Below are 12,453 nucleotides of genomic sequence, written 5' to 3'. Positions count from 1 at the left end.
ATTCTCAAAAGAATTCCTTGAGAATGCAGAAAAAAATTCCCAGGTCAATTTTATTCTTAATCTTTATATATGTGGGACAGATATTAATCTACTATACTTTTTCCAAAAAATAGCTTAATCTTTTTACATTGGTTTATTAATAATAATAGACTGAAGAAGAACTTTCATGATTTGGTCACAGCAAAAATGTTACATTTCATGGTTTGCTTTGCTTTTCATTCCAATAATACATTTGCTTGGCCCAGTGCTCTCAGAGTGGGTTTTATTTTTTTTTATTTATTTTTTATTTTTTGAGACGGAGTCTTGCTCTGTAGCCCGGACTGGAGTGCAGTGGCCAGATCTCAGCTCACTGCAAGCTCCGCCTCCCGGGTTCACGCCATTCTCCTGCCTCAGCCTCCCGAGTAGCTGGGACTACAGGCGCCTGTCACCACGCCCGGCTAATTTTCTTGTATTTTTAGTAGAGACGGGGTTTCACTGTGTTAGCCAGGATGGTCTCGATCTCCTGACCTCGTGATCCGCCCGTCTCGGCCTCCCAAAGTGCTGGGATTACAGGCATGAGCCACCGCGCCCGGCCTCAGAGTGGGTTTTAAACCACTGACTCTGACTCTAAAGAATGGGACACGGCCAAGTGACAATGTGCTCAGTGTTTCATCCTGAGTAGAAAAGAGTGCCTACTTTCTTTCATTCTGAATTTAGGGTTGCCCCTTTCTCCTACAGGGGTGGTTTGTGGGGGTGAATAGAAGGTTGTGAAATCTGAGAACAGCACTCTGGAGTTCCTCTGGGGGTGAGCGAAGACTCTGCCCACTTTCTCCCTACACTCTGGTTCAGGCTTCCAGGATGATCACATTTCACTGAGTGCAAGGGACCTGAATAACCAGCAACTGATCCCCCAGCCTCAATAACCTTCTCCACTCTGATTTCAAAGGAGCTAGGGATGTTTCCTGGTTGAAAGCCTAGGGGCCTTTTGTTGCCAGCTTAGGTTTGGGAAGGATCTGGCAACAGGGTGGCAGTTTTGTCCCCCTCTATGCCAGAGAGGGAGTTGGTGTGGGTTTTCTTAGTTTCTTGCCTGGAGAGTGCATGCATCCTTTCCCTTCTGTGGAGGCAAAGAGGACACCTGGGCTTCATGATGTGAACAGAAAGGTAGCACCAGACATAAAATTATGAATCCTTTAAGGTGTGCTTACAATAAAACGATGTGAATCTTCTCCAGGTATTTACCCTGACCCATCTGCTTACTCTGGCTTTGACATTCTAAGTCAAGGACCAGCTACATTTGATAAAACCATCTTTAGATGAGCACTGCATAGATACTGATTGATTTTTTTTGACTTTCAGGTCAAGCTGCCCTTGAAGTACCAGTGAGTCTCCTTGGAACTGTACAACTACATTATGTTTCTTTTCTTTTCCTAGCACTTGGGAGGCCCTGCTAATGTTTATCAGCTGATCCTTTGTACATGAACTGAGTAGCAGAAGCCCTCTTGGTGCTTATTCTCCCATGCTTGTGCTAAATAACAAACCTCTTTCTGCCTTCCAAAAATGTTGTGACTCTTTTCACTGGTAGAACCCAGTAATGATTAGTTTCATTTAGGTTCAGGGTCAGAGAAAGGTAGGCCCACACAAGAACCCAAAAGCACCAGTTCTTCAGAGTAACTGGGGAGATTCTGGAATAGCAGCATATTTCAGAGAACCTGGAGAGGCTGCATATGTGATCTTTAGGGGCTTGGCGGAAATCACACCTAGACTTCACAATTGAATTGGGTGATGAGGCAGTCAGTCCGTTTTCTAGAAACACTCCTCACAGATCTTCAAGAACCCAGCAGCATCCTGATGGCACGGCATGGAAAGATGACTTATTTGATTGTATCTCATCATCTCTGTATTGCAGATGCTTACAAACTGTGTACCTCAGTGACTCCCAGGCAGAAGGGCAGGTGGCTATTATTACTTACGGTATACAGTTAACACAGTAATGTGGGCCGAATGAACTTAAAGAGCCAGAGCTGATTTTGGAAAAAATGGATTACTGCTATAATGGAAAACAAATAAGTAAGACACTCTTTTTATACTATCTTTAGACTGGGAATCCAACATTAAATAAATAATTTAGTTGCTCCTTTGAAGATACATCCATCACACTCCACTCCCTTTGTTGTGTAATTCTCTGCCAGTTCTACATGTGCATATGGCATTAGGGTACAAGGGATGAGCCCCATGGGTGATGGTGCTGGAATCAAACTCAGTGACTCTGTTCATCTTGGGTGAACCATGAGGGTGCTTCACGACTACATATGGGCTGGGTGGGTGGGGATGACAGGGATTGGGTGGGTTTGGGATGACAGAAAGAACTAAAGTGTGGTCGGTTAATGGGTTCTTTTTGTACTAATATATTTTTGATACTTCCTGAGTCAAAGCATTTAATTCTCTTCTAATATATACAGTGTTAAAAGTGAATCACAATCCATCAGACTTTTACTCTGCATAGCAAATGCGTTGCAAGGGAATTAGTAGAACCATAAAGCAGTTGAATCAATGTAAAATAAATGTTCTTATGAGAGAGGCTTGTTATTCTCTGTGGGTGAGATAATTTTTTGATATTATATATTAATGCATGAGAATACACAGAAGTCTTCTTAATTGGAACGTCTATGATGGCTACTTGGTTGCTTAGTCAGAAATTTGACTAATGCAGATAATCACAAAGAGACTTACGTGTTGCATATTTTATTTTAGCCTAAAGCACATAAATGTAATATTCTTGATGAAGAATGTGTTCTGCAATTGGGGTTCTGCCTTATCTTTTTTGCATAAATCTCACTCATAATGCATCATTTACTTTCCTTAATTTTAGTATTTTTTAAAATTACATTTTTTTTTTTTAGTGGTGCATAAACTCAACTTTTGTGGGAGCTATCTGAGGACAGAGTCCTAGATATTTAAGATTTTTTCCCCCACATAGTTGTGTGTTCACCCCTGATTTTAAAGTATTTTTAGTATTTTAGTATATTTATATTTTGCATTTATCAAGCTTTTCTAAAGCATTCTATTTTCATAAACCATCCATCTTTCTTTCTGTACCATATGTCATCAGTTTATGCAATAATATAAAATTAAACCATGCCATTATAATTACAAATACAACTGGCATAAAAAGGTTTGGGAATGGGATGGGTGCAGTGGCTCACGCCTGTAATCCCAGCACTTTGGGAGGCCAAGGCAGGCAGACTGCTTGAACCCAGGAGTTTGAGACCAGCCTGGGCAACATGGTGAGACCCCCTTTCTTCAAAAAATTAGTAAAAAATTAGCTGGGCATGGTGGTACGTGCCTGGGGTCCCAGATACTCAGGAGGCTGAGGCGGGAGGGCTGCTTGGACCTGGGAGGTTGAGGCTGTAGCGAGCCATAATTGCACCAATGCACTGCAACCTGTGTGACAAAGTGAGACCCTGTCTCAAAAAAAAAAAAAAAAGAAAAAAAGTATGGTAATGAACATGCTGACTCTTTGCAAGCATTCAAACAATGTTAAGAACAGAATTCTGTGGATACTAAAGATCATTTCGTGCTCTGCAAGCCTCAGTATGTTTTGTGGGAGTTAGGAGTGTTGGTTAATCTGGCCAGTCAGTGAAGAGGAAATAAGTTCTGAGAGCTTCTACTCTATTCTAAAACAAATACAATATTTACATAAGTGGGCGAGTAAACTAAATAGTGTTTTGTGAGCTTTGATTTCCCACACACGTAAGCGTGACATTTTGCTTACATATACGTGTGTGTAAGAGATAAGAAGCAGGAGAATAGGAGAGATGGACCTTTACGTCGCGATATTGGACATAATTCCATTTTTTGCCTCATTCCAGAGCTTGTAAGAGATATGCTGGTGAACATGCACTGGATAGATTACATTTTTATTACAAAAATCTGTGACTCATACTCATGACTTTTGAGTATGATCTTTATAATGTCATAGGTAAGGTCATGAAGTTTTGAATTTACTTTTTAAAATTAAAAAATAAATTTTAAGTGACAAAAATGCCCACCATCTCTTTCAGTAAAGTTCTAGGCAGAGTAGTCTTCTCCTTAAGTGATAAGCTGCCATTTCTTGCCACAATTCTTGACCTGAGTAGAAGCTGGCAGCTGCCTTTTCAGGCTGCAGGGTAACAAGATGGATGAGGCTCTGGGCAGGGATGGCCTGCTTTGCCCTGCTACCTCCCCACAGCTGGCCTCAGGAATCCCTGGTATTTTGTGCCATCTCTTCAGTTGGACCATTTACTTGAACGTGTCTTGCAGATAGAAACAGCTTAGATATATTTTGGCCTTTATGTTTCCTATGCTCAAATACAGTCACGCAGGTGAAAGAAAATACGTTCTGAAAATCTGTGGGTTGGAAATGTTGGCATAAAGTTGTAATTATGTTAGCAAAATCTGAGGTGGAGTGGGGGCACCTTTCTGTGTTTAGCATTCAAGAATTCTTCCTCAGAAATAATACTGAAAAACAAATGAAAACTCTGGTCCAGACTTTCTTGATTTTTTTTTTTTTAAATGAGATGGCTGAGGCTATGGTCAAATTATAATTTAAGACACTGGTTAGGCTAAAGTGTTTTTTTCTTTTCAATAGCACGATGAATTCCAAATCAGGAGATTTAAATCCTTCTTTCTTTCAGGCAACAAATCAACAAATGTTTATTGACCTGATTTTGAAGATACAATTATGTTTCTAGTATACCTATGTACATTAGTTTATAGCTAATGTGTTCATGTGAACAATATACTGTTGGTAGATTTCCATGGCACGGTATAATTCTCTATAAGGGAATTTTTTTTTTTTTTTTTTTGAGGCAAGGTCTCACTCTATCATCCAGGCTGGAGTGCAGTGGCATGATCTTGGCTCACTGCAACCTCCGCCTCCCTGATTCAAGCAATTCTCCTGCCTCAGCCTCCCAAGTAGCTGGAACTACTTACTTGAAACTTCTGTGATGGCTACTTGGTTGCTTTGCCATAATACATTGGCAGTAAGAATTAATTATTAACTTTAATGTGCCAGCATTAATTCAGGAAACATCAGCTTAGATGATGTTGTAGAAACATTTTGTAATGGTAAACCCAATGTAAGGCATGTATACTATATACATGCCACCATGCCCAACTAATTTTTGTATTTTTAGTAGAGACGGGGTTTCACCACCCTGGCCAGGTTGGCCTCCAACTCTTGACCTCAAGTGATCCACTTGCCTCAGCCTCCCAAAGTGCTGGGATTACTGGCGTGAGCCACAGTGCCCAGCCCATAAAGGAGTCTTTTAAGGAAAGGTGATTCACCTAGTATCAGATAGTAGGTGGTCATAGAAATTGTGCAGTCAATTTTGAAATTTAGTTGCCTTGAACTAGTAGGTCAGAACTAGTAGGTACATCTTCAAACAGAATCTTCCGCGGTGATGGCATCATAAAATTTGGGTTCTGCTGTGGCAGGTAGCTCGGCACTAGCATTCCATCTTGTTTTTTCGGACGGTGGTGTAACAACAGTAATGACTACCATTTACCTAGTGCTTGATAAAGCACATCTACATGTCCTAGTCTCATTTTATACAGATAGCAACTTTGTGTTTGGGGGATATCTCAATTTTACAGAGATGTTAATGACTGCTTAATAACACACCTCCATGAAATCATAATGTTAGGGCCAGAACCCAGGTCTCTTGACTCCAATTTTTCTATTCTTTACAAAACAGCATGTGCTCAATACTGATAGAATAATAATAACTGATAAAAAGTGCCCAGAGGCATGTGTGAGATAACATCATTGAAGAAATACTCTGTCATCAATGCTACTTTAGATTCTCATTAAGAAAGAGTTCCCCCAAAGAGGCGTATGACAATCTACTTCACAAATCCATGCCAGTAGGTTGGCATGGAACTTGTAGATGCTTATAATAGTTTGAATGTTTTGGTGGGTAGAGGCTGGGGTATGTGTGTCTCCATTTTTGCTTGGTAACTGATAATAATCTTGAATAGTTAGGAGCTAGTGTGTTGTTCCTTTCACGGCCAAGTAAAGTTTTGATACCATCAGATAATGCATTGGTAGCAAGAAGTAATTTTAACTTTAACATGCCAGCATTAATTCAGGAAACATCAGCTTAGATGATGTTGTAGAAACGTTTTGTAATGGTAAACCCAATGTAAGAAGGGTTGATTCTCTGAAGGGTCCTGGTACTATCAGGACAAGAGTATCCGTGTTTATTTCAAAAATTTACACAATTTCTTACTCTTAGATTTTACAGGAGGATGAAACTCAAGGCATATATTTGGGATGTACATGTTGAGGGCACAGTATACTATATACATAGAACCATCCATATGGTTTGCTTCTAGAAAGACTGTAAGATTTTTCTGCATGAATTCTCAGACTAACTCTGGCTGACATAAAAATTTTCTACATCCCTGAAATACTCACTTCAAGCACAGGGTCTTAGGTGAAGTCTGTATTCAGATGCTTACTCAAGAGTAGATTTATACTATCTACTGCTGTATGCATCTTTTAAAAATAAAACCCCACAACGCTATCTTCATCACAGTAACAGCAGTAAATAGAAGGAGGACAAACTGGCCTTCAAGAAGAGGTTATTATCAGGAAAAACTACTTCAGGAAAACCGGATCTGAAGTTATTTCAGAATAAATCTAAAGCAGATCAAAAGGAGAAACATAATAACAGGAAGGATTTAATAACAGAAAATAACTCCAGGGAAACCCACTCTTAAATTATTTCAGAAGAAATCTGGAACAACCAAAAATGAGAACAATAACAATAGAAAACAAAAATAAATGGAGCTCCACCAGCAATCAGAAGATCCCCTCTTCCAGTAGCTCCCAGTGCCTCAGCTACTGGAGCTACTTCCCTTTTCCATTTTCTGCCATCAATGCAACTTTAGTCGCCACATCAGAACCCAGGATATCTTTTCATCACAACCTCCAATTCCCAAGCCTCTTCTATGTTCAAACTGTGGGTCTGCATCAAAACACATAGGTTTTTTTTTCTTCCTTTTGTATTAAAGGTGCTTTCATTTAACTTCCACAGCAACGATGTCTACACAAATAGCAGCTATCATATTTGATTGGGCACTTGCTATGTTCTTGGTACCAGGTCTTTTATATCTATTTCACTTACTCAATGAGCTAGTTTCACTAATATGAAACTGCTTTCAGGGATCACAGTTCTTTGAATTGTTACTGGCTTGGAGCAGCACTGATCCCACCATGATAGCCCTCCAAAAGTTGATCTAGGGGACAGATCTCACTATCTTAACCAAAGCAGTTCCATAGTGAGTATTGAAAATTCACTGGCGCAGCATATCTGTAGAACAAAACCTATATTTTGATACTTAATGTTGAACTGTGGGCTCTTTTAATATAGGGGATTTCCTTTTTTCATCACAGTGTAACATTTAGAAATACTCTCACTTAGGATGCTGTCATTTCCTTATTTATTCTGGATAATAGTTATTAAGGTTTCCATTAAGTGCAGCATGGGCAATTTTAACTCAGAAATACCCAGCCATAATTTTCAAACCAAATTAATCAAAACTAAGGTCTTGATTAATGTATAAATAAAAGGTATAATAGTCTAAATTTATTTTATTTCCCACTAGGAATCTAGAATATGTTCTTCTTAAAATGAATAGAAACAATGAGCTCTCTTGTTTGCTTTTTCTGTCTTTTTAGGTTTCAGACAATTTCATTAATGAGTCCATTAATATCAACAAACCTGCCATGGACCAATAAGGCCTTAAAAAATTCTTCGAAGTTTGACATCTTATAAGATTTTTACTCTCATATTCAAGACTAGATTTTTTTAAAAAATAGAAACATAATTAGGTCATTCAGAAACCTGTTAAGTACAGGTTAAATGTCAGTCAAATTAGCACAACTGAAAGGGAAATCAATGAAAATGTTTCTTCCCCCGAAAGTCACAGAAATGACCTTTGAAAACTTGCTGTGTAGGTTATTCTGGCAAAAGAAACAAACTGGTGACTAACTGAGAGGTATATTAAGAGTTTCCCACACACTGTTTAACACACAATACAGCAATTCTTTTTCGTAATAAGGAGAAAAGGAAGACTAATAAAAAGAAGGATAATAAGCTGCCAGGCTAAACTCACCAACAACTGCATCTCAATGGGAAAAGGGGCACCTGGGTGCCTCAGTAAGTTAAATATATTAGAATTATCCAAGAGAAGCAAAATTAAACTTGAATTCAAACCATTGCTTTGAAGGCTGGGATGATAAACTGTCTTCCCCTTACTGGCAAGAAAAGCCTCCTGTTTTCTCAGTTTACAGTTTATCCCATCATGAGTCACAGATTTTCATTTGCTCTCTACATATAAAAAGTATTTTAAGAATGTCAGATGACTGCTCTCTTTCAAGTTTCCACTCTTCTTTCAAAATGCCCATTATTGCTTGTGAATAGCGAAGAGCAGCCGGAAACCACATTATTAAACCAACAGAATCCTTTGAAACCAATGGCATAATCTTGTAGACATTTACTCAGATAACCTAAGAAAAAAATTCAACTCTTTAGGTGAATGTATTTCTGATTTTTATTCATTTTGTTGCTGCTGTGCAATCAACAAATACAACAAGTTCTGCTTAATACAGCCCTAACAAATTTTCCTCATCTCTGACAAGTGCTCTGGGTCTTGCTGATGAGCTTTTGATGAGTAGTGGAACAATGCAAGAATTGGTAACTTAAATCTGTGCTTCACTAAACAAACAAAAAGCTTATCATTGTTTAAATCACAGCTTAAGAAAATGATATATTTTTATTTTGGCAACAATCTAGAACTCAAGAAATACTAAAGGTGGTTTAAAAGAGAACTTAAGGATTTTTTTGGACCAAAATGTTATGGACATTCTTTAGATAAGCATTTATAATCTACCTCCCAGGTTCAAATGATCCTTTCACCTCAGCCTCCCAAGCAGCTGGGACTACAGGAGCGTGCCACCACACCTGGCTAATTTTTGTATTTTATGTAGAGATGGGGTCTTGGCATGTTGCCCAGGCTGGTCTCAAACGCCTGAGCTCAAGCAATTGGCCTGCTTTGGCCTCCCAAAGTGCTTGAATTACAGGCGTGAGCCACCATGCTTGGCTATAATTATTTTCATATAACTCCCCTTTGGAATACATTAAAGGAATAAAATAAAAGTAAATGTATAATTTACACATTTCTTTTTATGTCACTCCTATATCCCATGACATTCTTATTAGGGCACAAGTTCCAATGACTGTTTTATAAATTCTTTACAATGCAGGGAAAATTTTCGCTTCAGTGGAAAACTATGCGTTGTTCAGAGTACACCCTTCCAGGTTTTTGGATTCTGATTTTACGGGGCTCTGCTCTTTTCACAGTCTTTGAGCTATTTTACAACTCTGTAAGTTGTTGATAACTGGTAGCAATGCGAAATAATTCTTGCCTATGGACATGTAAATAAATTCTGCCTAGTGGAGGTTGAACTGACTTCCCTCCCACACTACGGAAGGAGCCAGTTTTGCCTCTATTTGCACATTGATTTCAGTATTCCTGATCTTTAAATGTTTCTGTTCTTTGGATAGTGCTTTGAACTGGTTTTAACATCTTACTGGTTTCTTCATTAATAATGACTTACATTTCAAAAATGAGTTAAATGAATGTTTAGCATGTGTTCATTTTCTATCTTTGTGAGAATCATGATTTTACTTTATTTATTTGGAAAATTATCCTTTAATAACAATTTAAAGAAAAAGTAGGTTTTAAGAGGAAAGTTTTGAAATTAGGTGACTATAATCTCTGATCTCACAGATGGTTACCAGTCTTCTTTTTCATTTCTTTGTGCTGTAATTTTATTCACAGCTTTCATTCATTTTTTAACCCCGGATAAACTTTTAAAGAGTGGAAAATCAATGCAACAGTTGATAATTTAAATTTGTGCTCCACAAAGTTAAAACAGATAAACTATCAATGTTTTTAATCACCATTTAAAAAATGATATATATTTATATATTTTATGTATTTTTAATTTTGGCAACCATCTAACACTCAAGAAATATTAATGTTGGTTTACAAGATAACTTAGTTGGCCCAGAAAGATGTGGAAAGCCTTTAGACAATAGTAAGTAGGATGTATTTTCCGTATAACTCTTTTGCAAGTGGATATTTTTATTGCGACCATCCATAGGAACCATTACATTGTATTAAAAAAAACATTTCACAACATGCAATAAATAAAAACATATTTGTATACTTACTGTGCCCCACCAGAGAGCATCTGCATAGGTAGAAAACTCTTTATTGGCATCCTTTTCCACCAGATAGACAAGGAAAGATGAAAAAATAAGAACCAAAAATCCTATGTACCAAGCTGTGATTAATTCCTAGGTATAAAAGGAATGAAAGATTTTTAGAGGTGGGAAATCTTTGAAAAAGGAAAAAATAATTCTATGATGATTCTATTCACTTTACTACTTCTTGGATGTTTATGATGGCTCTTAAATAATCCATTGCACATCATGTCCCAAAATTGTTTTAACCAATTTCTGCAATGACTAAGTTTGCTTGTGATAGGTTTATTAAATATTACAGCAATCAATGAAAAAGTTTCAAAAATTGTTTTTTAGACTCAGAGAGCAAATCTTACCTTGCTGTGAGCATAAACCACCGAACCCAGTAACTTCCAAGTGCCTCCCCTTCGGTCCATACGCACCATGCGGAGGATCTGTAGGAAACGGAGACTTCTGAGTGCAGACGTGGCAAAAATATTACCCTGAGTTTTTGCAGAAACAACTGCTATTGAAGCGATAAGAACAATGGTATCTGAAAGAAACAGGTCAAAACAGCCATAATTAGCACGACCAGGAATTTTTATTTACCAAAACAATATTTTCAAAAAGTTCACTTTGACCTATTTAAGGCACAAATAAACAGATCTTGATCCCCAGCTGCAGAGTGAAAAGGCAGAGAATGGGACCTACCTGTTGCTGTAGTTTCTGACCCTTTGGCCATTCTGTGCTTTACCTATGCAATTTTGAACAACGTATTATTTAACTTTCAACAGGTTGGACAATGGGTTCAAAAAACCTAAGGTTTCAGGGAACCTTAAGACTTTGGGGCAACCTTTCACAATGTCTCTGGTTTCATCCTTTTTCCTGTGGCAAAAGGAGCTCCTGCCTCAGCCCCCAACACCACGGCTTCTGGGTGGTGTGACAGAGGCATCTAAATGTGTCCAGCCATAAAAGTGCCATAAGATATAATCATTTCTCTTGTTTTCCTGCCAAATAAGTTTGCATTTCCTTTTCCCCAAAATTCCCTAATGTGGCACCTGCAACTTTGCATATTAACAAAGGCCTCAACTAAGCTGAATACTCTATGCTTCCTGTATAGAATATTCTTTAGACCTGGTTCACCAATTATGTGTAAGTTTGCTGCATAATTAAATAATATTACATTTGTTATAATAGGGTATGTAAGTATAAACACTGTGCATTGCAAGGGAATGAATACTTGGTGTTTGACATATTGACATTTGACTGAAAAAATCTACCTTTTTGTAAGCAAAAAAGAGAAAAAGAGCATCTAACGAAAGCATAGGAAAGACGAAAGAGAACTTAATCACTCCACAAGTAAATATCTGAGTGTCAGGAAGTAGGCTTTGAAGTGGGATAAGTGAAGTGGCGATGAATGGCCTCCTGAGGCAATTTTAATAAAATTTCGCTTGACTTTAACATCCTCAAATACAATTTCCTTCCTGCTCCAAGTGGGTTGTGTATGACTGGGCTTCCACACTCCAAAGAGGAGTTCCATTTCAAGGGTGTCACATTTGTAATGTTTCTGTCACCCTCTGGATTAACTGCCTTATGAGTGAGTATTCCTCATTCAGCTCATCCTTCTCCCTGCACTGAGAAAGGTCTGGTCTCCTGGTGTGGACTGAGAAGATCTTCTGAGCCTCTCTGCTGGTGCCCCTTTTTGGGTCAGTGCTTTGAGAGAGAATTGGCAGTGCAACTTTCAGCTGAAGGGCCTTTTCTTTTCTTTTCTTTTCTTTCTTTTCTTTCTTTCCCTCCCTCCCTCCCTCCCTCCCTCCCTCCCTCCCTCCCTCCCTCCCTCCCTCCCTCCCTCCCTCCCTCCCTTCCTTCCTTCCTTCCTTCCTTCCTTCCTTCCTTCCTTCCTTCCTTCCTTCCTTCCTTCCTTCCTTCCTTCCTTCCTTCCCTCTTTGCTTCCTTCCTTCTTCCTATCCTTTGACAGGGTCTCACTCTGTCACCCAGGCTGGAGTGCAGTGGAATGAGCTCCGCTCACTGCAACCTCTGTGTCCCACCTCAGTCTCCCAACGAGCTAGGACTACAGGCATGCACCAACACACCTGGCTAATTTTTGTATTTTTTGTAGAGATGGGGTTTTGCCATGTTGCCCAGGCTGGTCTCAAACTCCTGAGCTCACATCATCTGC

General features: G+C 38.7%; 1 protein-coding gene across 4 annotated transcripts in view; it reads right to left on the bottom strand.

Moving 5' to 3' along the window:
- KCNQ5 (potassium voltage-gated channel subfamily Q member 5) overlaps positions 1 to 12,453 on the bottom strand; it is a 573,789-nt gene that overhangs the window by 115,660 nt on the left and 445,676 nt on the right. For all 4 annotated transcript variants that reach the window (XM_008013505.3, XM_008013506.3, XM_073006154.1 and 1 more), the window contains exons 4-5: positions 10,652 to 10,827; positions 10,263 to 10,388 (exon numbers count right to left, since the gene is read on the bottom strand). In XM_008013505.3, the coding sequence (XP_008011696.1) occupies positions 10,263 to 10,388; positions 10,652 to 10,827 (302 nt within the window). The remainder of the gene's footprint in view (positions 1 to 10,262; positions 10,389 to 10,651; positions 10,828 to 12,453) is intronic.

This window comes from Chlorocebus sabaeus, chromosome 17 (assembly GCF_047675955.1).
Source record: "Chlorocebus sabaeus isolate Y175 chromosome 17, mChlSab1.0.hap1, whole genome shotgun sequence".
Taxonomy (NCBI): Eukaryota; Metazoa; Chordata; class Mammalia; order Primates; family Cercopithecidae; genus Chlorocebus; species Chlorocebus sabaeus.
The sequence above is the reverse complement of the archived record's forward strand: the minus strand, read 5'-3'. Positions and strand labels throughout refer to the sequence as shown.